At 44.5% G+C, this 27,609-nt stretch overlaps 1 protein-coding gene across 5 annotated transcripts in view; it reads right to left on the bottom strand.

Moving 5' to 3' along the window:
- Positions 1–1,275: 1,275 nt before the first annotated feature.
- The window catches only part of FLI1 (Fli-1 proto-oncogene, ETS transcription factor), a 79,279-nt gene continuing 52,945 nt past the window's right edge, over positions 1,276–27,609 (bottom strand). For all 5 annotated transcript variants that reach the window (XM_061476114.1, XM_061476115.1, XM_061476117.1 and 2 more), the window contains 5 exons: positions 25,176–25,379; positions 18,812–18,880; positions 6,007–6,069; positions 4,694–4,741; positions 1,276–3,735 (listed from right to left, as the gene is read on the bottom strand). In XM_061476114.1, coding sequence (XP_061332098.1) covers positions 3,206–3,735; positions 4,694–4,741; positions 6,007–6,069; positions 18,812–18,880; positions 25,176–25,379 — 914 coding nt within the window. In that variant the 3' untranslated portion in view covers positions 1,276–3,205. The remainder of the gene's footprint in view (positions 3,736–4,693; positions 4,742–6,006; positions 6,070–18,811; positions 18,881–25,175; positions 25,380–27,609) is intronic.

Here is a 27,609-nt window from a genome sequence, read left to right as displayed (position 1 = left end):
CAAGTTGGGAATAGACACTTCTTAAATCGCTGGTTGTTTTCAAGTCTTTTCACCAAGGATCCTGCTGGCCAAGTTTGGCCTACAAAGACATCTTTGCACTCTGATAACCTGCAGATTCTGCCTTTCACCCTGTCTGTGCAACCCCAGTCTTCAGATGTTCCTATTCCTGGCAACTGGGCAGGCACACCATGTTTAAATAAACCAGTTGATATCTCTATTGATGATGCATAGCCAGAATGAATCTGGATAGCACTATAGTAAAAACAATAGTGATAAGCAAAAAACCACTCTAATGACTAAATGGAGCAACTATGTCTGAGTACACAAAGGGAACAGCTCTTTGGTGGTTGAACATACTCACATCACTCTTTTTCAGAGCCCAGGCTTGCTAATCAAGCCAGCGAAAGCTATTGTACTAGAAACGAAGCAACAAAAGGTTGTGTGTGGAGGAAGGAAATGGTGTGCTTGTGCAGTTATGTGTTTCTAAGGGTTTATCAAATCGGCAGAAAGATCAAGCTATCTCTCAGGACCACCGTGCGTCTGCAAAAATACAGGAAGTGCCTTTGCTTGACCTTTATACACAATCAGAAGATTCCTTGGCAGTGCTTGTTTGTGCAGCCTCTTACTCCATCTCAGGAATGCTTTGGAGCACTGGCTTTCCCTGGGGTTTGGGGATAGGTGGGAAACACGAGCAGCAGGCTGGTAATACATTCAGCATTGCACATCTACCTTGCGTCAGTGGCTTCTTGAGCACTCTAAGGAGCAAAGAGATGGAGATGTCTGTCGGGGCAGTCATGGCTCTCAACACAGTGCTGTGACCCCATCACGGGGGCCTGCCACTGTCCTTGTGCAAGACACTTCACCTCCTCGAGCTTTGGCTGCTCTACCACTTTGTGTCTCTCCCTCTCTCTCTCCATGGGCAAAAGATGGAGCCTGAGTTTTGGATTTAGACCCTTCAATAACTGAATTTGGCCTGACAAACACCAGCTCCAGAGACATGGATTTTCTGGACTAAGAGGTTGATATTGTTTCATAGTGATAAGGATGGATCGCCACTACTACGAAGCTGCTTTGCTTTCCTTTTTAGCTCAATTTAATTTAGAAGCAAAGATCATGCTTTATCTGCAGGTATGAGAGGGGAGAGAGTGGGACAATATGATGCCTTAGAGAAGAAAACCACCATTTATTTTGTCACATTTTTTTTTTACATCATCCTCCTCATACAACAGTTTCATTGTAACACTTAATACAGTTTAAAAAAAAAAAACACCAAGATAGCTTGCAAAATTATATATATTTTAATATCCAAAAAGTACATTGCATATATATAGTAGCAAAAGCCCCATTTCAATGGGTAATTTCTTCATACTTAGATTTTGCGATTATTGCAGTAATGTTACTTATAAACACCCCGAAAGCACTAAGACCTAAACTGATTAGCTCGATCTGATTTTTCCATTCTGTTAAATAATGGCATCAGTGCTTCTGTTTAAAGTTATGAGCAGACTATAACGTTCTGGTTTGAGGCTCCCGTCCTGCAATCAGATGCACATGGACCAAATCTTGCACCCACACAGAGTCCCAGAGGTTATGTCTAGACTAGATATTTGTGATCCTGTTAATTGCTTGCCAGTTAATACAAGTGAGCTAATAGGTTGTACATGGAAGTCTCACCCCCCTGTAGACATCTGTTCTAAAACACAAATGCTTGTGGTTTACTCTTCTCTTTATGGCCGTTTGTGGATCATCGAACTAACATGTGCAAAATTAGAGATGCCTGAGAGGTTTTGAATGTTTAAACTGGAAACGAAAAGCCCTGGTGAGAGTTTTCCAAAAGATGTTAGGAGAAATATTGGATAATTTTATCGAAGAAGTGGTTAAGATCTTTCCAAAGTTTAAGATTTTGGTGCAAAATCATCCAAAGTACTTAAACAGTTGCTGCTACATGCTTTCAATCAACTTCAATGCAAACTAAGTGGAGTTAATTTGCAGACAGGCCAACGCAAGAACAAACTCTCATCTAGACAGACCCAGGGAAATCTGGAAGGTTTCTGGCTACTCTGGGGGTCATTATGGATCCAATTGCAGGACCAAGGCTCTCCCCAACAGATACATTACTCCTGTCTTAATTTTTCTTTTCTTTTCTATTATTTTTTTTTTAGCAAAAAGTACAAAGCTCCAGCCCAAATGTACAGATTGAAAAGATGTACAAATTACATTAAAACAAAAACAAAACCAACCCACAAACAACTGAGCTGACAGTAACAAAAAAAAACAACAAACCTGCATTTGTGACCGAGGTCAACTCGTTTTATTTACTCTTCCTTTTAAAACTGTGAGATATAGGGAAAAAAATAACTCTGCATAATTTATACAGTAATTTGCCTTCTGATTTGTTGACCCTTTGGATGACGGTCTGACAAACGCACAGCGTTCGCGAATCGGTAGCTTGTAGCGATCCCTAAGGCTCTGGCAGAGCTCAGGGGCCTGCTGTCATTTCTTTTCCTTCACTTTTGCTTTCAAGGAATGTCTGTGCTTGACATTAGGTTACTTTTTGTTCTGGTTGCTGCTGTTTCTGGAGTTAATACACAGTCTAATGAAGTTGTACACTCTAGAAAAGTTCCTTCAATGCCCTTTACTTCTTAAAATATACATGTACATATATATATACGAATATATATATATTTAATTTCCAGTTGGGTGAACATCCTCATCTGCCTTAAAGCTAAGATTCCAGTTGCGGTCCCCTGCAGCCCAATGTCCTCCACTGAATGGTCAAGTCTCCTACCCTCTCCACAGTGAGAAAAACCCCCATGTAGTCATCTTTTCCTACAACCCACACTTGGATCTATGTCTCGTCAAAAGCCTTTGAATCCTGAAAAACTTCTCACATCAAAAAGCTAATAATCGCTCCAGGTAATGGCAAACAATCTTCATAGTCAATTCATACAGAGGACATAAGCGTTAAAAACCAAAGAAAATGCAGAGTACTGGCCCAAAGAAGCATCCATCTCTCAGTTCAAGACACAAGAGGCAAAGTTACAAAAGTAAAAGGTTTGGTCCAGGAATAACCAATATCCAGTTTTAATTCTTCCCCAGAAAGGCCACAATATTCCATTAAGGGTCCCCAAAAAAAACATAAAAATCCCAGAAGTAAAGAAAAGGTCCAACCAGACTGATAAAGGCCACTTGAAGATAAAAGCATCTAGTAATAGCTGCCCAAGTGTGGTGATACATGGGCATTGGGATGGCGAGGGACATTGGGGTTTGGGTAAATGCTTCCTGCAGGGGAGGTCCAATAAGGTGAGGCTGCTCCAAAGAAACTGGATGATGTGACAGGCATAGAAGAGGGGTGCGGGGGTACAAAGTTCACCTTCTGCTGATGGGCATGGTAAGACGGCATGTAGGAGAGATCTGATGGATACTTGTACATCGATGATTCAGTGGGATGAGGCTGAAGAGCCTGCGCAATGCCATGAAAGTCAAATTTGTAAGCATACCTTTTGCCATGCACTTTGGTCATAATGTTCTTATCATAGTAGTATCGGAGGGCTCGGCTCAGCTTGTCATAATTCATGTTGGGCTTGCTTTTGCGTTCTCCCCAGCGCCGCGCCACTTCATCAGGGTCCGTCATCTTGAATTCCCCATTGGTCCCTTCCCACGTGATACAGCTGGCGTTGGAACTGTCCGACAGCAACTCCAGAAGGAACTGCCACAGTTGGATCTGCCCGCTCCCTGCGAGAAGCAAGCCAAAAAGGAAAGGAAATGACATTGTGTTTCCTGCTTAAAAGCAAAGACAAAGGCAGGAAACAGAAGGACTATCTCGATCTTTACTGGGAACTGGTCCTTCAAGCTTTAGAAAGCCCTACGTAGGAATGGATAAACTGTTCCCAGCAAACAAGTTAGTCAACCCTTTGTTCTGTTCGTGAGTTTGAGGTCAGATTAGATTTCATAATGGTCGCCTTTGGCCTTAAAATCTTGGGGCTATTCATAAACAGGCTTTTTCCCGAGCATACTGCTCTGCAAAGCTCTTCACGGAGCAGTTAACACAGTAGACTCCAACTCTTTGGTTTCTTACTGTTTTCCATGGATATTGTTTTGGATACCTACAGTTTTCTTTCCAGTTGGTGATCTGCGTAACATAAGACTATTTCTCCCCCAGACTAAGTGACTCTTGGTTTTATTTGGTGTGGTTATACCCATAGTAAAGAGCCACATGAGGAAGTTTCCTTATCAGCATTCAACATGTACAAGTTTCTTTAGTACAAGCAACATTCACTCCAGGTCTCACCACCTAAAGTCAGTTTTCTATGGATGACATTCTAGGGACAGTTATTACATGGTGACTTTCAGAGGTGTTTTGTGCCTTTCACTCAGCTAATCCATAGCAGACAGTGAAAAACTAACCTGTACTGCAAATCTGAGAGACCAGCATTGAAGTCCCCCATAAAACTCTCCTCAGAGAATGCTAGTTTTGGGTAAGAACATTCCGGGTGGTGATTTTGTCCTGACAAAGATGATGTTGTACCACTTTCCTCACTTTTCTGTAAGAAGGTTTGCAAAAGCACTCATGAGAGCACAGCTGCTATGGTCAATGTCTCTCATGGCTACCCCGGTGGTAGAGAGCAACAGCTACTCATCCAGTAGCTAACCCTTTTGATTGTGGTGGTCTGAAATGTAAAAGCAAACTCACCTGGATTGGCAAGACGGCTACTAGTGGGCCCCAGGATTTGATAGGGATCTAAAAAAAAGAAGACCCAATAAAAGCTATTTTAAAACCTGATTTATCCAAAAGAAAAAACAGTTCATTGTTGCTTATTCTGCAAACTAGTTCAAATGTTCATTTTCTTTCTTTACTCTTACTGTCTCTCCTCCTAGGGCCTGGAACAGAACCTGATGTTGTTCCTTCTTTCTTTTTTAGCAAACAACCACTAATTATTTATGGAATCCCAAATGGCACAGTGTTTCTGGCACCGCTTTCAGACTTGCCTGCTTTCAAAGTCTGTAATCTCTTTGGACATACCCTACACTTATGTGTCAGCTAGAAAACATGAAACAGGAAAAAAGAAGCGTGGGATAGTAGAACAGTGACAAATCAGGAGCAAATATATTTCTCCTAATAAAAAGAGCTGAACAGCAGATGAGATTTGCAAATTCACTTGTTAGCAGTTGAGCTTGCTGCCCTCTGAAATGAGGGAAAGCAATGCTCACCCAACTCCCCCTTACCGAAGCAAACAGGGCATTAGACAGATGGGAGTAACACGATTTTGATCACTGGCTCCAATGAGGCTGAGTGTTTCCTGAAAACCCCACAATGCATTTATTAGGAATGAATTCTTTCCCTTTTTCAGGGGCCTCCTCAGCCCTAATCTCTACACTTCTCCTTTGCTCCTCTCTGAGTTTGGTGATTTGGATCTATAGCATTTGCTCGTGGATTGAATCGATGCCAAAAGAACCAACCCCCTAAGAAAAAAGAAGGGATAGAAAGCAGCTGTGCAAAGCAGAGAAGGTGGTATTTAGCTTTTCAAAGGCCCCTTGGGAAACTGGCAGGAAACACCACTGCTTGCTGCCCAACAGGGTTCGCTTTTCTTATTTGGTTTTCTTTGACGCAGGGGAAGCCCTGTTGATTCTGTTTGGAGACACTTCCACCGACCATCCCTGTGGCCGAGGTGAGGAGGTAAAGAGCAGACATTCCACCAGTGCAGCATCAGCAGCTCCGTGCCCCTGACTGCTTCCCCACCTATAGCGCAGCACGTTGGGGTGCTTCAAAGGAGATGCAGCTCGTGCTGGGCACTGCACGTGACTCAGCTGAAACAAGGATGTTTCTTTTGAATGGGGAAGGACAACGCAGGAAAACAGAAACAGTTTGGTTGCTGGTGACTCATTATTCCGAGACTTCCCTGTCAGGCTCTGCTGTCTGTGCTGTGCTGCTTGACACATGTATTCCCCCGGTCTAGTGCAAATCCAACTACCTAGCAAATGCAGCAGGATGCAATCAACACTTACCTGGCTGGGGCCGCTGCTGTTCTGTTGTCTTGTTCACATTCTGTGTCCCCGCAACAGGAGGGCCTGTAAAAGCAGAGAAAGATCTTATGTGTACTAGAACTGAGAAGGAGGAATGAACAGAGAACAAGGCAAGTCCAAGATACATTGAATTGGAATAAAAGCAACTGGGATGGGAAAAGTTTTCCAATTTCAACAGCTGATATTTCTGAAAATGCATTACAAAATGAAGAGATTTGACTAGAAATTAAAGATTTCACTGTAAAATGAAAATACACAGGCGAGGCAAGGAAAATAGTATGTAATCCCTTTAGTGACTTCGGTCTTTTATTTCAACTGACCTTCCATTGTGTTTATACCCATGTTTTGAACAGAAACTTGGATTTTTTAAATGTATAAATTCTGACCTTCTTCCACGTTGGAACTTTTTCCAATAATTTTTTGGAAATACAAATTCTTGTTTTAATTAATCTAATTAAAAATTAATTAATCAATGGATTTAATCAAATGTTTTTACACAAAAACTTTTGGGTTTATCAAATCAAAGATCTTGTTGAGAACATCACAGCCATTTCTATAAAATCCTTTAACATTAATGTCTGTTCCTCCTTCCGTATCATTTCTGTCTGGGACGAGCTTTTTGGGTGATGCCTGAGCCTGACACATCTGATCATGGAGTTGCACCCCACTCAGTGGAGTTTGGGGTGCAACTCATCCCATCCAAAAGGAGCCGCCCTTTCGCTTGTGCCCAGGTGACAGAAGACCGTGGGCAGAAAAGGAAGCTGAGATGAACCTATTTCCAGAAAATACATGGCAACTTTAAAACCCAAAAACTTGACGTGCACAACGAGGCAGCTATTTTAAGGAAAGAGGATAAAACATCCTCCGGACTGACACTCCTAATGCTCCTCTGCCCATGCTGCTGGGAAGGGCTGAGCACTGCCTTGTGTCCCGGTTCGCCGGGCTGCAGAGCGCAGCGGGGCTGCGCAGCTCCCTGCAGAAACATCCCAGGCACTTGAACATTCCTCCCGGCGCTGGGAAAGCCGCTGCAGCTTTGAAATTACAGCCTTCTAGTTATTGGCATGAAAAGGAAAACAGAGCCGGGAGAGGGAAGGGGAGGGGAAGAGAGGGAGAGAAAGAGGAGGAGGGAAGAGAGGGGAATGGGGGAACATGGAGCTAGTGGAATCTGCCTGGTTTTATTTTTATTTTCCTCATTTGGTTTCTTCCTTGGTTTTTTTTTTAGTTTTCTATTTTGATTGTTGTTTTTTTTTTTTTTTACAGAACCCACAAATCTCGCTGCAAATAGATCAGCCTGAAAAACAAACCCCTACAGTTCCAGCCCGGGACAAAGACCACGATGGGACATCTCTGAAGGAGGGAAATGGGCAGCCCCAGTCCTGTTGTCTCCAGAGTGAGCCCTGTCCCTGCTCCCATGGCTGGCAAGGGGCTTGCAGCTGAGTGCTGCTGGGGAATTTATCCCCAGGCTCGGTCCTCAGCAGTTGTTATAAATAAGATGCTGTTTGCATTTTCCTTGTTGTGCAAATCCCAACTTTGTCTGAGTGCACACAGAGCTTGGGCTGCTGCTCTATCAGGAAGCAGGAGAGCAAGGACGACGTCTGAAGTAACCACTGGCTTTTCCCATGTCCTCTTTGCAGTCAGTCTTTGACTTTCATTTCTCCCCTGGGATATCCTTCCAAGGTATTACAACCAGAGATGTTAGAGCAATGTTTGGGGAAATATTTGGAAAAAAGCCATAAGAGTTCTGCATTGAGAGAAAGGCAAATCTTCAGAAATTGCCACTGATGAAGATGTTAAAGTACATTTTGGTTAGCTCAGTCGGAAAGAGCTTTACCATTAGGTAATTCTAATGGAAATGTCACTCACACAGTGATCCTGTTCAGAAGAAAGGTGGCAATTAATTTTCCAGCAGAAAACTTCGTTTCATATTAGGGGAAAAAAAAATCCTTTCCAAAAAGTAGCAGCACTCATGGAAAATTTTCCATTTTCTCTGATTCTTTTGGGTCAGATAACTGACCCAAGTGAATCCACTGCTACCGATGGGCTGGTTGATTCAGATGCATCAGCATGTTTTGAGCAAACAAATAGGCCATCATCTGGACAGATGATCCTCCTCCTCCTCCAGATGGAGAAACTTTGTTACAGGGGAGGAGCTTGCTTTGCTCACAGCGTCACAGAAAGCGTGTAAAATGCATCTCCTGAGGAGTTTTTTAGCAGCAAGTGACATTATTACAATCAGTTGTGCTGATCAGGCATGTATTGCTTTGGCTGCTTGGGTGTTAGAGGATCCAGAGTGGTTCTCCAGATGCTCTAAGGTCTCCCCTTCAGGAGCCTTCTCTTCTCCAGGCTGAACCAGCCCAGCTCTCTCAGCCTGGCTCCAGAGCAGAGCTGCTCCAGCCCTTTGGAGCATCTCCGTGGCCTCCTCTGGACATGCTCCAACAGCTCCACTTGCTGCTCACACTGCTGTGGATGCAGCCCAGCACACGGTTAGGCTGAGGCTTAGCTAAGCATCATTAAACATGATAGTTAGCAATACAGGCACAGCTATTGAATGTGTGCAATCAGCTACTGTGAGTTTCCAGCTCTTTGTTTCCCTCTCAAAAAAACAAAGCCCAACTGCACTGAGCTATTTTGGTTTTGTTTTCACACAAAGCTGTGCAATGTGAAAGAACCACAGCAGCCCGCCCAGCTTCCAGGCCCAGGCTCTAAAGCTGTACATGTCTAAGACAAAATGGAAAAGGCAGAGCCAAGGAACCTATCCAGAGACTCAAGTTCCTGCAAAAACAGCATCATTCCTAAGATTTGACACTCAGTGACTCAAAAGGATCCTACAGAACTCCAGACAGACAGTTAGTGACAGGGTGAGTCTTATCTGCCATTAAACCCACTTGGATTTTACACCAAAACTTGGAAATTCAATTAAGAAGCTTTGTGCTGAGGTCCTCTTCTGGTGTAAAGCAGCAAATAGCTGCAGTGGAGTTAAGGGTAAATTTATCCCAGCTAAGGATCAGGTCCCCAAGCCTGTTTCAGACTTGAAAGGCCCAGTGGAACAACAGTCCTATGACAAATGTGCGCTCAATACAAAATGGAATTAAAGAGCAGAAAATAAATCATAGATGCTTTCAAGAAATGTCATTCTGCAGCTGTCTGGTTTATGTCCAGAAACTCCCCAGAATGCATGCATACGCTATTATGAGTAAGGTAAAGGATATTAATAATGCTTTGCACTTTCACAGCACCTTTCAACTGACGATCTCACAGCTTTGCAAACATTCACACTCACAGCACGCCTGGGAAGAAGGTTAAATATCATGTTATTTATTTACATGCATAAATGCACTTTTCTCAGGCTTTACATGCCTTTCCCAGATGAAATGTCTTTCCCAGAAAGCAGACTGCATAGCATTGGTCTCTGGACCCCTTCTAACCTTGGTCTATGCTTTCTCACCCCAAATGTCCCTTGGCTCCTACCTCTCGACCCTCCATGCTATTTGGAAGCTCTCATCCTCTGCTGTGCAACTCCCCTTTCAAAGCCTATTGATTCCTCTGTGATTTGATGTAAATCAGAAACAACACAGTGGTGAAAGAAGGCTAACAAAAAGCTCAGAACATGGCAAAATTAGCAGGATCAGCAGCGGGCATTGAGAAGGCTCAAGAGATGAACTAAATTACCCAAACCTCTTCTTGTCAAGCTGTCTGATGCAACAACAGAAGGACTTGATGTGGGGTAGAAACCAAGGAGTGAATCCCAGGGATCCCCTGACTGAGACTGTGGGACGTGGAGGAGGAGAACGGCTGCACATTGAGCTGTGGAAGTGTGGGAGGCATGGCACTGCCATTGGGAAGATAAGGCAGGCTCCACTGAGCCACCAGCCCACCTCCACAGACACCCCCTCCCCATCTCACAGCTTGAGTGCTACTTTGCTCCTGTTCACCATACCGCTGGATCATATTTAGTCTAAACAGACTAACAGGCTCCAGTATTGCTGGGGGCAGACGGACAGACCCGCACAGACTCACTTCCCTTGGAAACCAAGCTGAAAATCCCCAAGCAGATTTCCACAGCACAGAGAAGATGATCCCAGATGCCTAGCAGGCCTTTCAGCCTGAATGCAGTCCAATGAGCAAGCCATTGGGGAATCTGTGTTTAAGATATGATATATTAGAGAGCAAAGCCTCCCTGATAAGCTTTAGAAAGTTCTTAAAAATTATAAATCTGAGAGCTTGAGGTGGAGGGGAGAAGCCAGGGGGGGATTTCAGCTGAACAATAGGCTCACAGTCCCTGTGCTTCCTGAGCTGCTCGCTAAGTGCTGACAGCCCCTTCATCCTGCTCTCTCCGTAGGAGCTTTATTAGTCAAACCAGATTCAGTCACTATTTTATGCTACCAGCCTTGATAAGAAGGAGAACAATGGGCACTGGGCTGGTAATATCCCCATTTGTCAGGCCTTTTTTGTTCTAGGATGGATGCATTGGGGCTGGGTCATTTATGGACTAAATGCTATAGGTGCTATAGGGGAATCTTGTTTGAAATGCTGCCTGCGCTGGCATAGTGCCCTTAATTACAAGCAAGGCTGGGAAGGAAAGCCTAGCATATTTATCCTATTCGTGGCATCACTGGCAGCAGCAGCTCTTTTCCAGCCAGGCACTGTCTGCTTTATGAGCTGCTGGGGCTCACTGTCAAGGTGCAGAGTGACTGCTCTGAACATTAGCTCCTCTGTCAGCCCCATGGGCAGTGTCACGCCGGGTTAACACAATAGCCATGGGACTGCATGTCCACATCGAACAGCATCCTGAAATGTAACTCTACATGTAACACAGGAGCGTCCAAACACTGAGCCCAGCCTCTGCAAATGCTATCCCCATCACATTTCCCTCAGGAGAAGCCCTGTCACAGGGCTGAGCATCGCTTGAAACCTCCCAAGAAGCTTTCATACCCCATCTTTCTGAGGTCAGTTTTATAGAGGATGTTTACACAAGGGCAGGTAGGGACAGGGTGAGTTTTAAGGTCCCTTCCAACCCAAACCATTCTGGGATTCTAGGATGTCTGGAGAAACACGCATGCAGCAAACTCGTGGAGGCATCTAGATTTCCTAGTATGGCAGCTGCTAAGCAATAGGAAGAGCCCCCCATTTATGCCTACTGGAGCTGATATCTCCAAGGACATTAGACAGCCAGTGAATGGAAAGTGGCTTGTCCTGAGTCAGGAGGACAGAGCCAGGAAGGAAATAGAGGTAAGTTTCCCAAGTCTCAGTGACTTGTCTGGCTGCTCACTGACACTGCCTCCATTTCCCTTTGAAATGCATTGGCAGCCTCAGACCAAGTCTGTCTTGCCAACTCAGACGATTAATACCAACAGTAATGACTGTAGTCATTTAGCCATCATCCACTGGATTCCTTACCACAGCATCTTGGGGTGATTTACGAACAACAAAGGTTGGGTGACTGCAGTTCTCCTGACAGAAAAAAAGCCCAAACCAGAAACACAGAACACCCCCATCCTACTTGGTTAGGGAGCACAGGCGCTGTATTTCCAGACAGGACTTCTACTTACACATTTAAATGAAGCAAATCAGAGTAAGGGAAAGGAACAGGCTGCCCATCTAAAGAGGGCTATGGGATCCATGGGATTCTCCATGCAGAACAGTCTGGTTTTTGCCATGAGTCCTTCTGCTTCAGTAGAAAGAAAGGATTCTGGCTTGGTGGCTGGAATTTAAATTAGCCTCTTTAAATGGGGAAAGCAGAACCAGGTACCCTGGGGGATCCAGACTTGTGATTAATATAAGTGGTCACTTGGGGTCTATTTTGCGGCAACTACTTTATAGGGGGAGAGAGAAAGAAGGGCATGGGACCTCACCGCTTTCTCTCCCGGAGCGAGGTTGTGTGTGGTGGCACTATTCTGGTACCCTGGAAGAGCCCCAGTGCGGGCGCATGGGAACAAAAAACACTCCTGCTGCAAAGCAAACATGCAAGCAAGGTCTGCCAAGCTGCTGAGCCCTCACACTCGCGGCGTTTAACCTCCTGGAGATCGCATTGAAGAGGTGGGGTTGTGTTTAAAGCCAGTTGGAGAGCACAAACCTAGACTGTGGGTTTCTGGAGGGGCAAGGAAGCCAAAAACACCTCCAGCTCCTCCTCGAAACATTAGACGCATTGTTTTAAACGATGGCAGCAAACATTAAAGTTGCAGAGTCCGTGAGGTTCTTCCCCAGCCCACTCTGGCTCCAAGTACACATACTAAATGCTCCATACATACAGAGCAAATCCTTACAGTGTCAGCAGCAAGAGGTTTGCTTTGATGCAGTTTTCCTTAGCACAAAGCTGTGAAGGCTCTGGATGCTGTCATCTGTCTGTAGGAGGTTTGACAGAGTGGAACAGGACTAGAAAGCAGAGCATGAGGAGTCCTCTGGCCTCTTCAAAGAGGTGGGTCAGGCAGTTAGCAACCAGCTTCCCCTGCATTTAGCCCTATGGCACACACCCAGGTACAAGTTAACATCTGTATCCTAACTGTGTACACTGCGGCCTCACACTCTCAGCCACAGAATCATTTGTTTTGCAGTGAATTACTTTTCAACTTACTGTTTCTGCTAATTAAAACAATTACTTCGCACATATGCCACATGGTATGCTGCTCACAGCCAGTATTACTCTGACTGTTCTCAACTTTGCAGTGCCTTCAAGCACCAAACTCATTCATTTCTGCTTCAAGACCACAACATTACACTAAAGAATCACCAGCACAGGGATCAGATGTGGAATTAAGTAATTCTAGGGCTCTCCACTAAAAGGAAGAAACGCTAAGTGCAGAATTTCAATATAACTCCCATTCTACATGATCAGACTATTCCATTATTTCAAAACTAACAACAATATTCTCAAACATCTCTACATTGTTATTAAACTGCTCTACAGGTAACTGGCACAAAGTCCAGACTTGGAACAACATTGGGTTTTGACCTGAAGTCAATCCAAACCAAGTGAGAAGGGACTGACTGCTGGTTTTACCAAGAAACCTGTGGCAGAACATGGGCATGAAGAACAAATTTCACTTGGGGAATCTCTGAAAGTAGCTGAGAGCCCAGTTATGCATTGCTGTCCTTAGAGAAACATAGATCAGAGCGATCAAAAGCTTTCAATATAATTCCAATACTAGATTCAGCGTTAGATTGAAGCCACAAGGATCTGGAGCTTAGCGCATGCACAGAACCAGGATTCAGGACTTTCAAAGGACTTCCATTCTGCTTGCACATAGGGAAGTCCCTTCTGCGGCAGGTCACCGGGATCCGGCTTGGGATCTGTGATCCCTCTCCCTTGCTAGCTTTATCCTGGCAGGGTGACACGAAGGGGCTCTGCAAGTCTAGAGCCTGGAGCTCTGCTCCCCTCTCAAGACTCAAGAGCTCTGGCCCCTGAAATCTGGACTCGCTCCCTGTTTGCTTTGAGGCACAGGAGGCAGCCCCCAGTTGTGCCAGTGTGGGTAGAAAAACACCCCCAGCTGGAACTTCCTGATCCCCGCCTGCCTCACCCTCTGCAGCACTGACAAAGACACGTTATACAGGACCAGAGGAAGCAATGAGAATGATGTTGTTGTTGTGGCTTTTCTTAATAGCAGCAGCAGAAGTCCCAATGCACAGTGCATGAAGTATGTGTCCTAAGAATCCCTCCCAGAGCAGCAGTCTCTTGCCAGTTAACATACATGTTATGCCAAGTTGCAGGCATGAACAGCCATACGCTGGCATGTTACTGTGTAAAAACACAGACAACTGCACAGTATGAAAGGCACGTTTCTGAGCACCCTTCACACATGGATCTATATACACATCCATCCCAAACACATACAGGTTGCGCACAAACAGCACTGGGCATATTTCACCCCCACAGCATGCAGGGAGATAAAGCCATCCAGTTAATGTGCTGGCGCTCCAAACCGCTCAAATTGCAGAAGTATTCCTGCAGCAAAAAGCTAGATGCAGCAATACACGCAAAGAGAAAAGGGAAGGGAAGAGACACATGCGCAGACCTCACGGTTGCTTTTTGCACAGCGTTTGCCCATTTAACTCACTAGCAGGAAACAAATTTACTCTTGTCTTCGTAAACCAGGCAAAGAACTTCCAAGAGCTTTTCACAGGAGGGACTGCACCCCAGCAAACATGCAAACCCCCCCCTCCATGTGCAATAACATTGCTTGCAGTGCACCCTAGGCAAAAAAATAATAGCTCTTTTGCTGGGAGAAAAGGAAGGATAATGGTTACTTAGAAAGTGCTCCAGACAAGCTGTCAGGTTGAATTCAGAGAACTGGAGTCTACTCTGGGACAGCGCTGGCTCAGGGTGATCCCTTGTGAGTTGGGTTTCCTGCCTGCTACAGCTTAAAGACAACGATTCTTTGTTCCCAGTTTTTCTGGTGAAAAAACACACGCCTGCCTCCGAAGAGGGTCAGGGAGAAAGCAGACAAAACACTAACTCTGGAATTTCAAAGGAAAACAATTAGAAAAAAAAAAGAAAGGGAAAAAGGAAAAATCCGAGAGGAGCGCTTGCTACTGTCTCTCCTGAAATCATAAATCCCTGGGTTAGCCACACAGTTGAAGCACCAAAAAAGCCTCCCCTTCTTCTGCTGCGGAGCTAAAACCGGGCTATTTCATCACCAGGCACACAAATATCGTTGACGAGTGTTTCAGCCTGTACAGACAGTGGAGAGGGCACAAAGCCGCGGCTGCTTTTCCTCTGCCACCGCCGAGACCGCAGGGTTTGCAACCTTTGCTGCGAGCACGAGGCCTTGCTGACACACTCGAAAGAAGGATTCGCTGGAGCTGGTCAGTATTTTTCACACCTGAAAAATGGCCTTTTCAAGGGAAGCGTTTTATGCGGGAATTTGAGACTCTTTCCCTATGGGAACCATGCTTACGCAACCACGGTGCCTGTGGTCGCTTTGCCCCTCTCTTTCTCCAGGCCCCCACAAATTCTTGAGCCTGTCATTCCAAATTGTCACTGAATTTGACAAGATGATGGGGTTTAAAGAGCTTACACCAACTGAAAGGAAAAGAGAAGAGAGATTGTGGCCCTGATGGCAGGAAAAGCAGCTGCATGGCCTCATATTTTGCCTGGTACCAGGGAATCTGTGTAAGAGATCTTAGTAAATGCTCCAACATCAGGAAACTCTTCCTCAGGGGCTCACAAGCACAAACCCACAGGAAACCACGCTGTGTAAGTTTCAGAGCTCCCCGATGTGTTTATCTACTTAAATCTGCCAACAACCAAAGAAAACCTACAAGCAAACACACCTTATACCCAAACATCCTCATTGTTCACACAAACACTTCTATAATGCAAACATAAACAGGGGATAGCCACAGACTAAATCCTTCGCATTCATTTCCTACATCCATATTCATGTGTTCACATACAAATTTCCTCCCTCTTTGAAAATGATGGTAGCAGATCTGTTTTTCCTGTGTGCTACTTGAATTTAGGTTGGATTTATGAGACTTTGGGTTAGTGCTGGTTTACCACTCTTCTCAGCCTTAGGCTGAGCCTGGCATATGGAGGGCAGTGCTGCAGGAGTTATGCAGACCCCAACATACTTAAAAGTAAGCATGGACTTTAAAAATGCCTTGGATTGAGGCCAGAATGCTCACAGCCATGCGGGACACAGCACTTTGGCCCCCTAAATGTAGTTGTATGTGAATATACTTTCCATTTCCCTATGGAAACCTACTTAAATGACACCATTCTATAGGCGAGCAATTTAAGATCCCCCTGGACTTGGGCAGACCATGTGGGCTCAGATTCTTCTCGCATGTCTCCAGTACCTACAGTAGGTCAGTCATTGCTCCAAACAGTGATGGAAAATGAAACCGACCATCTCGGCAGTGGAGCGCTGGGAGCAGGACACAAATCTTTCCATTCAGCAACGAGAGCGACCTTGTTTCATTGCCCAGAAAATGGTTCCCCAGCCAAAAAAAATCCTGGTGATTTTCATTAGAGCAATTTCTTTCTCAGAGGCAGCTGAAGACAATTTGTACCAATGACGCTAAATACCATACTTTTGAGTGTTTATGAGGCTCAGAAGCAAAGAAGCTCAGGCAGCAAGAGTCCTTTGAACACCCTGAGGTTTCTACCTATCTGATCCTTCGTGCACCAGCTGTGTAAGTTTACAGTATCTGTTTCTGCTATGAAAGCAGTTTTTCGCCACGTAGGTTCCTTTTTACAGTATGCGGATGGAATATGCGGTCTAAAGCCTAGTGGAAGCGTATGCAAAGAGCACGCCTGGAATTTGCACAAGCAGGTTATTTGCATCAGCTGTGTGATCTTCGAGAACGTGCAAAAAGAATTACTGGAGGAGTGAAGAAAACAGTATTTTTTCCCTATCTCTGACATGCATTGTACTATTTCATCACCTCCTCCCGCTGCTTTGGAATCCTCAGGGGAAGGTGGATGGAAAAAGGTTGTTTCTCTGGTTTCATTCACAGGCATAGAGAGAAGAAATGTTTACAGTAGATTCAAGATGCATTAACGTTAAGAAAAATGTTTTCTCTTTTGAGAAGTTAGGAAGACAGAAAATACTTATTAAAACCAAAAATCATTATTTTTTAAGCTGAAATTCCTTTTCCAAAAGAATATCATCATCTTGAACCGAGCCCATTAAAAAGCCCTAAAAAGAAGCAAGAAAAATCTTGTTGCTTAACAGACTAGACAAAGGCTGAGGAATTCTAAGACCAGTTTTACGTCCATCACGAGTTTCTTCTGTGATGTTGGGCAAGACGCTTCACTCTGTTCCCCCAATTCCTTATCTGTCAGCCTGTCATGTTCACATGTCTCTTATCCTGTCGCCTTATCTCACAAATAAGATTTGGAGCACGAATAGGTTGCGGGAGGTTGAAGTGGGATGGTTTCTCTAGACCATGAGTGAATGCAGAGGACATTTCTCATTGCAGGAAGAACTGGAAAAGGAATAGGTGAATTTCAACATTTCTATGCAAGTTCTTAACTTTTATTTGACTGTCCCGTGGGTGTGTTTTGTCCTTTATTGACACATGATGAAAGTACCATGTAAAGTTAAAAACGCCTGGCTGACAGAAATCAAATGCAAACTGCTGTCAGCTGCAGTAAGGAAACACACTTGAGGGTAGTAAAAATAGAGGGGGAGGAACATTTTTCTTTCTCCCTGAGTGTCTCTAGGCCCAACTTGCAGAGATAACGGGTACAGGAAATCCAGAGGAGTGCAATTTTACACAGAGCATTTCTCTTGAATAAAAAAAATCACAGCTTCTTCCCTTTATTTTTAGCAACCACCTGGCCTGAGACAGAAAGAGCACAGTCTTGGATGTGTCCATATCTGTTTGGGGGGGAACTGGGGAGGAACACGTGCATGTGTGTCTGCTCTATTCAAATAGAACCCAGCCTAGCTCTCAGTAATTTTAAATAGATGACTCTTAACATCAAAGGAGTCAGGCACAGAAAAGCCTCAACAGTTTTGTCTCTGTAATGTACAATGTTTTATCAACTAATGCCTGTCTCATGAAGAGAGAACAGCATGCCATGGAACAGACAGCTCAAGTGGGTAGTTACATGCTGCACAAAAGAAGCTGCTCTAAAAACCAGTGCTGATATTGTGCCCAGAGTCCAAGACAGATGTTGGGGATGAAACATAGCGTGGTGCAATGAGAAAGAAGTGCTGGCTCTCTCCAGCTACTTCAATAAAAGACTTTCTGCCTTTCCCCACTATTCTTTGAAATGCAAACTCGTGGCTTATCAATGAAGCCATGCTCTGGAAAGCATAGAAATGTTTATATATGAGATGAGGAAGCTGCCTTGGCACAAGAGCAGACTGCTTCTAGGTGGCTTATCTCATATGGCAGCCTTGGGATTTCACACTTGTCCCAGAAGCTTCTCAAATGGAGGAGCTGAACATGGTTTAGTGAATGAAGCCAATGTTCCCACAGTTAGCAGAAGGGAAAGGAAGACCAAAACTCAAGGCTCCCAGTCCTACACAGTATGTTACAGAACACAGGACTTGATTCTTGGTCTTTAACACCCTATTTGGCCTTAAGCAATTCATCAGTCCAACTGTGACTTAGTGTCTTATGTAGGTGAGGGATGTGTATCATGCCCCTCACACCAACTCTCATAATTTTAGCATGACTGAGAATCCAGTTTTTCATTAAAAATAAGGACAAGGACTGTAGCTGCAGAGGAAAACCTGAAAAACCTGACTGAAGGATACACAAACATAAATTAACTTTAAAACTTCAGGGTTTCTCAGCTCTATCTACGGGATCAGAACTTGTAATAGAGTAAAAAGTTGGGGTTATTTGAAAAAGAAAACCCAAATGTTCCAAAATGAAAGTGTCAGAAAGGCACACTTTGGTCTTCCTTGCTGCTGGGAACTGGCTGGCAGATTTATGAATGGGTTTTGGAAGACCTGAGTGGCCTTTACTTTATAATGGGATTTAGCATGAGAAAATTTTATCCTTCCCACTATGAGCTTACCCGAGGTTTCAAAGTGCTTCACATAAAGAACAGAAAATATGCTATCAGCTCATCAACTCAATAATACACATGTGAAAAGAACAGAACTATGTTTTATGCCATGATATTTTTGCCAAGGACAAGCAGGGGTGTGATTTTCAGCACGGACGATGCTTCATATTGTGTATAACTCTATTTTAACCATGCTCTGCATGCATAGCAGATCAGAACACTTTCATGCCAAGGAGATGATGGAAAAAGCCTAGTTTCAACCCAGTCAAAACCACTGTGAGAGCATGGGAAGTCGGGACGTTTATAATCAAAAAGGCTGACCTTCTTTGGTGGCAAGACGTGAGGAAGCTTCTGTGTGGGATGGAGTATTGTAGACCAGCAGTGAGCTACCTGTAATGAAAAGAAAAGGAGTTACTGCAGTCTGAATGCACTCTGTCAGCAAAGAACCGTGCAGGCAGGTAGGAAGTGCTATCACTAGGATCTAAAGACCAAGTTTTTCAGACAGTTAGGCATGATGGATACGAAATTCCTTTAAAAGCCTTTGAGCTGTAATGTCACACAAGTGCTACTGTTTCTCCAATTGCAAAACAAAAGACATTTCCTTCCATCACCGAGTGTCTTGATGTCCTCCGTTGAAAACTGCTATAGAAGGGCAAGGTTGTGCAGTACATTTATACAGGTACAATATCAGTCACAGCAGAGCCTCTACAAATTACTATGGCACAGATTGTGTTAATAGGATAAGGAAGAAGCTTTTCTCTCTCTAGCTGTGATAGAGAATTTTCCTGTTTGAGGAACACGCAGGAGAAGTGACATGAATTGCACTGTCAGGATCTGAACATTTTTAGAGTGTCACATGCTTGGTTTTGGGCCAACAGCTGCAAACCCATCACTGATACTCCAGCACGTCCCATGCCTTGTGCACTTTGAAAGTAGCTTTCTTGGTTCAGAGTGGTCTTTCCATCCAGCCCCACTTGGAACAAAACTATTCAAGAGAAGCACAAAAAAGAACCCATTGGAAGGTCTTTGTTTTGCACTGTCTATGGTGAAAGTGTTCCTTTCTAAGCATTTTCCTTTGGTTCTCCTTCAAACACTTTGGGAAATGGAGGAAGAGGCCCCATGAGCTCTTGGAAGCCAGCATGTAATACACATTTCATGGTTGTCTAGTTATATGTGCTTACCCTACATAATCTAGGCTCACCTTTCCTGCAGCTCTTTGGAATATTTTCTGCTGTGTCAGGCAGCGATGTTCCTAACAGGGCTGAGGCCCTTCTTTGTGGGGACTGGTGCTGTGAACTGGAGCAGGGTACTGCTCTTGCTATGGATTGGTACGAGGAGTGCTTTTACAGACACTTTCTGCTATTCATACCTATATGGCCCTCTACTCAGTGATATTCTGTCCCATTCAAGGTACTCGGTCCTAAGCCACAAAGAGCAAACAGTACAGATACTATATAGTGCTGTGCTGCCCCGAGCATCCCCAGATTCTTTGGCAGGGCTAAGAATACCTCTTTTGCAGGTACTGTAACACTAACTGATTAGGATCCTGTGACTGAGCTGTGCAGCCTCCACATTCTTCTAATCCACATGATCCCAAATAACACTGACCTCACTTGCCCCTCAGTAGTATTCACAGTATGTCTTGCTTTCCTGTGGGAGCTGAGGATTAGCCAGTTCACTGCCGGAAGTAATAGCCAATTGCTGGTGCTGGATCTTACAGCCTGGTGTTCCTATGGATTTATCTTCTTCCCCAAATGCAAACAAAGCCAAAGACGTGTGCAAGCCACCATGTACACAGAGGTAGAAGGTGCTGGAAAACAAAGCCTACTCACTAGAGGATGGATGCTACCAGAAGCTGCAAGACAGGGGATGTTTCAAAACAGCAGGATGGATAACATGGTAAACTGGGAGGTAAAGAGTTCAAAGGGATCCCAAGGGTACTTTTGGCTGTGAAAGCTGCAGACAGCCAAAGTGATTGTCTTAAATAATTAGAGACTGGCTGGGTTTTGCTGCTATGGGGGGGGATTAAAACGGCTTTGTCCACCTAACTCAGGTTTTCATCAGATGGTTTCTGGCTTTGGCATTGCTTTCTTGAGTATCTGCGGGGAAACTCCCGTCCACTCCCCCTTTTCAGGTTATTTGAAGCAGATCCTGAGCGCAGCGCCCAGCCTGGCTTGACCCTGCCAGACAGGGAAGTGCTGGGGAATTCAGAAACTGGGTTTTCTATGACTAAATAGGCTGCAAATGCCTGGTTGAGGAGGTGGGGGTGGGGTGATGAATAGCACTGAACAAGCCGGTAGGATCAATCTATAGCTACTTTACACTAAGAAAATGCAGCCCAGGCCACTGGAAAGGGACGGCGCCTCCCCCAGTTTAATTGCTCAAAGTTCTCACCTTTGCCCGGCAGTCTGAGGTTTCTGGTGGGAACACCACAGAAAAGGAAATGTGTTTCCTATTAAGGGTTTTCAATGAAGGAGGAAAAGGGAGAAAGCCAGAGACACAGATCAGGCAGAGAGAGGCCGACAGACAGACAGACAGAGGCCAGGCTGCTCCCTCCCTTACTCGCTGGGCAGAACTATGGTGCGGTGAAGTTTTGGTTGGTTCTTCTTCCCCCTGCCCCTCACTGGGTCAGTGCCACCTCAGATTAAATCAGCATTATTAATAAAGCACAGGGCTATTCTCCTATAATTAATATCAAACATATTACACCCAATGGTGCCCCCCCCCCCCCCCCCCCCCATTTCCTTTCTTCTTTTCTTTCCTTTGCATTAATAAAAGGGGAAGATGGGAAAGGGCTGAAAAATGGAGCTGAAAAGTTTGTTCCCCCACAAAGCCTTCCTTTGCACAAGGCAGCTCATCCTCCCAAGATGCAGGAACATCTCAAAGTCTATTTAATCTGGAGGTCTTTTTTTAGCCTCACCTTCTGAAAGCCATGTGGCTTTCCCTCCACATCTTCTAGTAGAATCAGGGTCTGCTGCATTTAGCAGTTTAGTTTTGTTTGGCATTAATATATGGCTCGAAACCACAAAGCAGTTTTCTGCTTCTGCTTCTCGCCACAGTCTCATTCTTTCCCCTTCAGGCTCTTTTCATTTGTACACACCACACACAAGCAACCCCCCCCCCCATCACTAGAAAGGAAAAGGACAGGAGGTGACAGTTCAGGCTTCTTTTGATGTTCATCCCAAACATAGCATGAAAACATTCAGATCTCCCTTCCCACTGCCCGCTGGCTGGCTGGAGAGGATTCACCAGGCAGACTGTGTTTGAAAAAGATACCAGCACAGCAGTCAGTCAGTCTGGAGAACGAAGATGCAGGGGGATGGATGAGAAGGAAAAGCCAAGGCATGGCTTCACAGTTTTGGAGAAGAAACTGGAAGAAGCACTCAAAGATAATGGTTTAGGAGGGTGGACAGTAAGTTCCCTTAAGAAAAACCAATGGGGAGCCTTTTGAGAGCCTCCAAAGGATAGAGCATGCTGCAGAACTGGGTTGTGCAAGCCTGAAATCTACACAACAGAGACATCTATATCCCTGACTGCTTCCATAGGTCACAGAAACAGGAAACAACTGCATGATTCTGATCCAGACCTAAGTTGTGCCTGAAGACTAAAGGTGTTATGAGTTTGGTTTAGTACTGACAGTATTAAACAGCTCACCTAAGCCTTCTATCGCCAAACCTAAGATTGAGCTTTTGTTGTGCTCTTGTGTATGTTACTGGTGTAGTTTTTCAATCTGGGCTCAGATGTGCCTAAATAATGTACTTCACGGGCAGTTTTAAGAATGATTTCACCCTGATCAGGAGTGTGAAATGTTGAAAACCTTCTGAGGAAGCTGATTTTCAGGGGGTCTCTCCTTGCCTGGCTAGCCAACAGGCTTGGAAAGTTCAGAGCAGGTTTGTTACTTGGAACACCAGCACCAAAGCTGAGGATTCACTAGTCATCACATCTCCATCTTAACATCCTTTGAGGATGAACACCTTTCAAGAGAGAGACTCAAGAAGGAGTCCAGCCTATAGATCCCCAAAGTTCTCCTGGGTTTTGCTGCTGTGATGTGCTCTCCACCCTAAGCAGGAGCAGAGCTGGATGTCTCAGAAACAACCAACCTTCCAAAAGGGGAAAACTCATGAAACAAAAAGCCCATCTCCCCGTGGCACTGAGCTCAGAGGCTCGGCACTAAACATCCGCTGGAAATCAGTCTGGAAAAACAATAAGCTCCTTTCGGAGGCGTTACTCCATGAGGGAGTTAACCAGCAATCCAGAAACCAGACTGTCATTAAGGCAGCGCTGGGAACAGCTGCACGGAAAGGAATGCTCTTCAGAGGCTGCCCGACCTCCACTCAGACAGGAGCTTGCTTTAATAGCGACAGCGCTCGCATGACGTCTTACAGCAGCCCAAGGGGCTGAGAGGGGAGAAATTTATAAACATAAAAGCTGGGGATGGTCCAGGATTGAATTCTCCTTTCATATGCATCCATGTAAAACTGGAATAACTGATCTGTCCGAGACCAGCAAAGCTGCTCGGGTTTTGCACTAGCTTCATAGCATAGAAGTGATAGTTTGTAGGCATTGCCCTGGCAGAACACTATATTTTTCTGATGATTATTCAACATGCATTGCAGCAGTGCTTACATGTTGTGACTGCATTAGGGCTCCATGGTGATGGGTCTTGAGAAGCACGAGACGCAATCCCTGTCCCACAGATTGGACCAACAAGAAGGCAGGATCACTAGCTCCGTTCTACAGAAAGTAAGCACAGAGGAACTGAGGCAAAGGTTTCTTCCTCCTAATTTCAGGCATGTAAAGGCAATGTGTGAATGAGGGGACTAACATCCTGAATTTCTGTGTGCCCTGTTGCTTCTTTCCTATAAAAGAAAAGAGAGCTCAGTGTAACCAGACTACTAACTTAGGCACTTGAGGTATCTAAAGGTAGGTAGGATCAATCAGGAATTTGCTCCTGAACAAATAGACAGCAGCAAATGGTAAAGGTGGCAAACGAATCGAGGTCTTCAGGCTTGTTATGCTATGAGATTAAGAATTTCATTCCTGACACTCTCTTTGAACACCTCAAGCAAGGGGATATCCAACACCTGAGATTATCTCTGGAGATGCTGTCTGGAGCTAAAGCAGCAGAAGAATTCAACTCTTCTGCCAACCTTTTCAAGCTCAGCCTGGTTCTTTGATTCAAAACCCATACAACTCCTCCTTCATATCTTTCTATCAATTCTCAAGTCTTATCAATAAGACAATTCGAGTGTCTCACTTGAGTATTTATCTTGTGGGAATTGAACAACTTTTCCGGTTACAAAGCATCTGATTTGCCCAGCCCAAGTCAGCAGGTTTGGCCAAAGCAGCGCTGGCTTTAAGAACTACCTTGCCATTTCCCATAGAAGTGTGTAATTCTGTATGCAAACCCTAGTTAAAAGGTTGTATCTGCAATCATCTCAAAGTGTTCTGTGAGCCCTTTGCTGATGAAACAGGATGAAATGGGCAAATCATTTTGGAGGGGAAACGATTTCTTGGTGAAGTTGCAAGGGACAGAAACTGTTCACATCCAACAATTGGGTTATTTGTTGTGAATCATTTCCTTGGCTCGACTCCTCCAGAAAAATAAAGGTGGGGCTTCCAGAGGCACCCATCTGTGATCTAACTCCTGTCCCACTGTCATCTGCAAAACTCCCACTGATTTTAGCAGAGGCAGTGCTGAAGAGCTTTGAAGAAACACCCTACATAAATGCTGCCTCGCTGCTTTATTGCACTGGCCAGATGGAGACATCTTCAGCTGCTTTTACATCACAATTTGATTGCTCAGTGGAGAAAATAGACTTTTTCCTTTCCCTCCCTGCCCTCCTACCTTCCTTTATGGCTGTTTCTCCTGATTTTTCAGTCCTCAAGTAATTATACTCCTACAAAAGCTGCTTCACTTCAAAAAATGTTGGAGGATGAGGAATTTAGCTCTAATTCTCTGGCCTCATCATAACACAATCATCCCTAGCACACCTTAATGAAGAAAGGAAATGCTTTTACCTCCATTTTGTAGATGAAGTGAAGACAGCTCACAGCTTCTTTCATAGGGGCTTAATACAGCATACTCTAGCATGGGGCAGAGAGTAGCAACAAGGAGGTTCAGCAGAACTTGTTCTTTGAGTACTAGGCTGTTTGCACAACGTCTGCTTCAGCACACTCACATTTAGGGAATCACTCCTGTCTTTTTTCCTCTTTTCCATAGATTTGGGCCTCCAGGAACACAGAAAATCCCCAGCTCCAGCCAGTTGTGGGTCCTATTTTGAAGCAATGTTTACCAGGAGCCCTAGGGGAATGTGTACAGCCCTCAAAATGCAAAGCTATGGGAAAATTTGCCCCTGACCCATCAGTTAATATTTGGTTTAATCTCCAGAGCAAATCTATGTATTTTTATCATACAGCTACAGATGGTTTATTGCCTGTAAGGCCATCAATCTTCTCAGTTCTTCACCTCCTTGATAGCACCAGTAACTCCATCTAAGTTAAAATTAACTTTCCAACCCACTTTTTATTCCTCCTTTCCTTGTTTGCTCTCTCTGCTTGCCTTTCTCTGCTCTTTCTTCCTCGCTCTTCCTGCGATTTATCCTGCAGGAAGACCTCTAGGAGTTTATTACTCAGCTTCTCAGCATGTCGTGCTAGGGCTGGGCTATGTCAAGGCAGTACTTACTTTCCCTGAGGTAACTGAGGTGAGACAACAGAACTTCTGTGTTGTAGAGTGAGGTGGTTCGGAGGAAGTCGTCCTTGTTCATTTTGCAGAGCTCCTTGCCGTCCATATTCTGGAAGATGGTGGTGTCAATCTCCATTAATCCGTATTCCTTTATAGCCCATTCCAGCCACTGGCGCACGTGGTCCTGGGTCCATAGGGTGGGATCTGGCAGGAAAGTACAAAGGGTAGTAATGCTATATGCAAGCCTTAGCACTCACTGTAGCCCAGTCAAGGCATTAACCGTTGTTTCCACAACCAAATGTATTTAATTTACAGATTCCAATGCATTTTGCCAAGATGAACAAGTACTGTGCTATAACAAGACTCAAGGCACACAGGCTAATCACATTGACCCTCTGGGTAAGTTCTTTTGATTGACTTCCACCTGCCTGAGTCTTATGCCTAAGCTTGGGAACAACGTAAGTGACATTTCACTGTGGCTTTTCTCACTCTGGAATAAAGCTTCCAAAAGCAGACTCATCCCTGTGAAAGGGTATGTCACAGTGTTGGTTCTGCAATGCTATAGAATGACATCAGTGCTGTGTTAAGTCACACCATCCTTCACAAGCACATTACAAAGTCCCGACAGATGGCATTTTAAAGTCTGAGGATGGTGGTATTTATGGTCAGCAAAGGGACTCTGAAAAAGGAAGAATATTATTGCTTAAACAGAACAGCTTGCCATGTATCTCTGAGTCACAAATGTTCACCCCGCTGACAAGAACAGAGTCCTACCTCCGCTAGCCCTGGAAAACCTATTGGAGGGCAATGTGGATTTTATACTGCCTCATGCATCATTATCAACTGTCAGCAAAGCTCCAGCTGTGGAATCTTTATTACTGGCGGTGACGTACAAGAGAGATTGAACCCGGCTGGAGTTTCAGACCCCATGGTGATGGTTTGCTGCATCAGTGGTTAAAAAAAGAACTCACCCTTTGCGTTTTGCAAAGAGCATCGAATCAGAAAGTCCCAGCAAGAATTTGTGCCACGATATCCTTTTACAGAGTCATTTTCAGAGCGTATCTGCACTTTCAGACGTTTCCTGTGCTGCTGCTCCCCATCTCAAAACCTAAGCTGCCAATTCATGTTCTACTGCAACTGGAGAAGATTGCAAAGCCACGCTTCAACTTTGGAGATGTATCTGTCCATCATAGCTGACACATTCCTCTCACATAAACCTCCAACACCTCAGGTCCCAAGGCAGTTGCGAAAACAGAGCAGAAACACGTAGCTGGGAGGCTGTGCTCTGGGGAGGGACAAGAAATGCCTCTGCCACACATTTTATAGCGTATAAAACAGTTCCTTCGCTCAGGGCTGTAGAGTGCATGTGTTTGGGCTGCAGGGATCCCTAGACACAAAAGGTCAAGTAGTGGCTATACCTGGTGCATTCCTGGGCACCTGAGTTCTGGCATAACAGCCTGAAATGGAGAAGCAAGACTAAGGAATATTGAAATTAGAACCCTGACTTTTCCTCAGTGAACTTCTGGCAAACCTGGCCTGCTTAATGCTGCCTTCTAACCGTGGCAGTTATAACCCCACACCTTTGCTTTGGGAAAGAAAGATGGATTTCCTTCATGTTTTGGCAATAGCTAATTTGAATTCTGCTTTCGAAGCACTGGCACAAGGCTGCAAATTTTACAATGCAAGTATTCAAGGGAGGATTCTTTTTTTATTTTTGTAATTGAAAGAGTTATTTGTCTTCAGTTTCGAAAAGAAAAAAAAACCAACCAAGTTTTGGATGGCAAAATGAATCTGTGGTCTCTCTTTACACAAACGCTTTTGAGCTTCAGCTATTTGTTCAGCCTATTTATCACTGCAAAAGGCACTGAATGGTCTCTGAAAAGCTGCCTTCTTGAAACATGGCTTAGAGTTCATTATTATTACTATTGCAAGCCTAATGTGACATTATTCTTGCCTATCTTCACCCTAATGCGCTATAAATCTTTGCTCTGGATTATATTAAAATTTCCCAATGCCTTTCTTGAATGAATTTGGCCTCATATCCTGCAGCCAGAGATCTGGGATCATGCTCGTTATTGTCTTCCAAAGTCTGGTAAGTCACTGCTATTTCACAAGTATCTGAAGGTTTTGATTTGTAGATGCTCATGGGGGGAGAAAAGGTCCTTTTTTTGCTTTCCTTCAAGGAAAAAGATTTTAAACCCTCCCTTCCACTGAGGGCACTAAAAGGAATTTCTCCTGTTTCAACAACTGTGCTAAACTTTATCCCACCCTTGGTCTTTTCAAATATGCATAAATAGCATGCTGAAGAGCAGGATATAAGTTCCCTCTTGAATGTCTTTAATAACATAATGACTAGTTGGCATCAGCTAACACCTTTCTAGGCAATGTAAATGCTGAGAACACATCTCATATGTCACCAGCTTGGTTAGCCAGT

The sequence above is a fragment of the Pezoporus flaviventris genome, unplaced genomic scaffold (genome assembly GCF_033815535.1).
Source record: "Pezoporus flaviventris isolate CSIRO_AGI_PZ_B2104156 unplaced genomic scaffold, CSIRO_AGI_Pfla_v1 ptg000093l, whole genome shotgun sequence".
Taxonomy (NCBI): Eukaryota; Metazoa; Chordata; class Aves; order Psittaciformes; family Psittacidae; genus Pezoporus; species Pezoporus flaviventris.
This window is presented reverse-complemented; position numbering and strand designations above follow the sequence as displayed.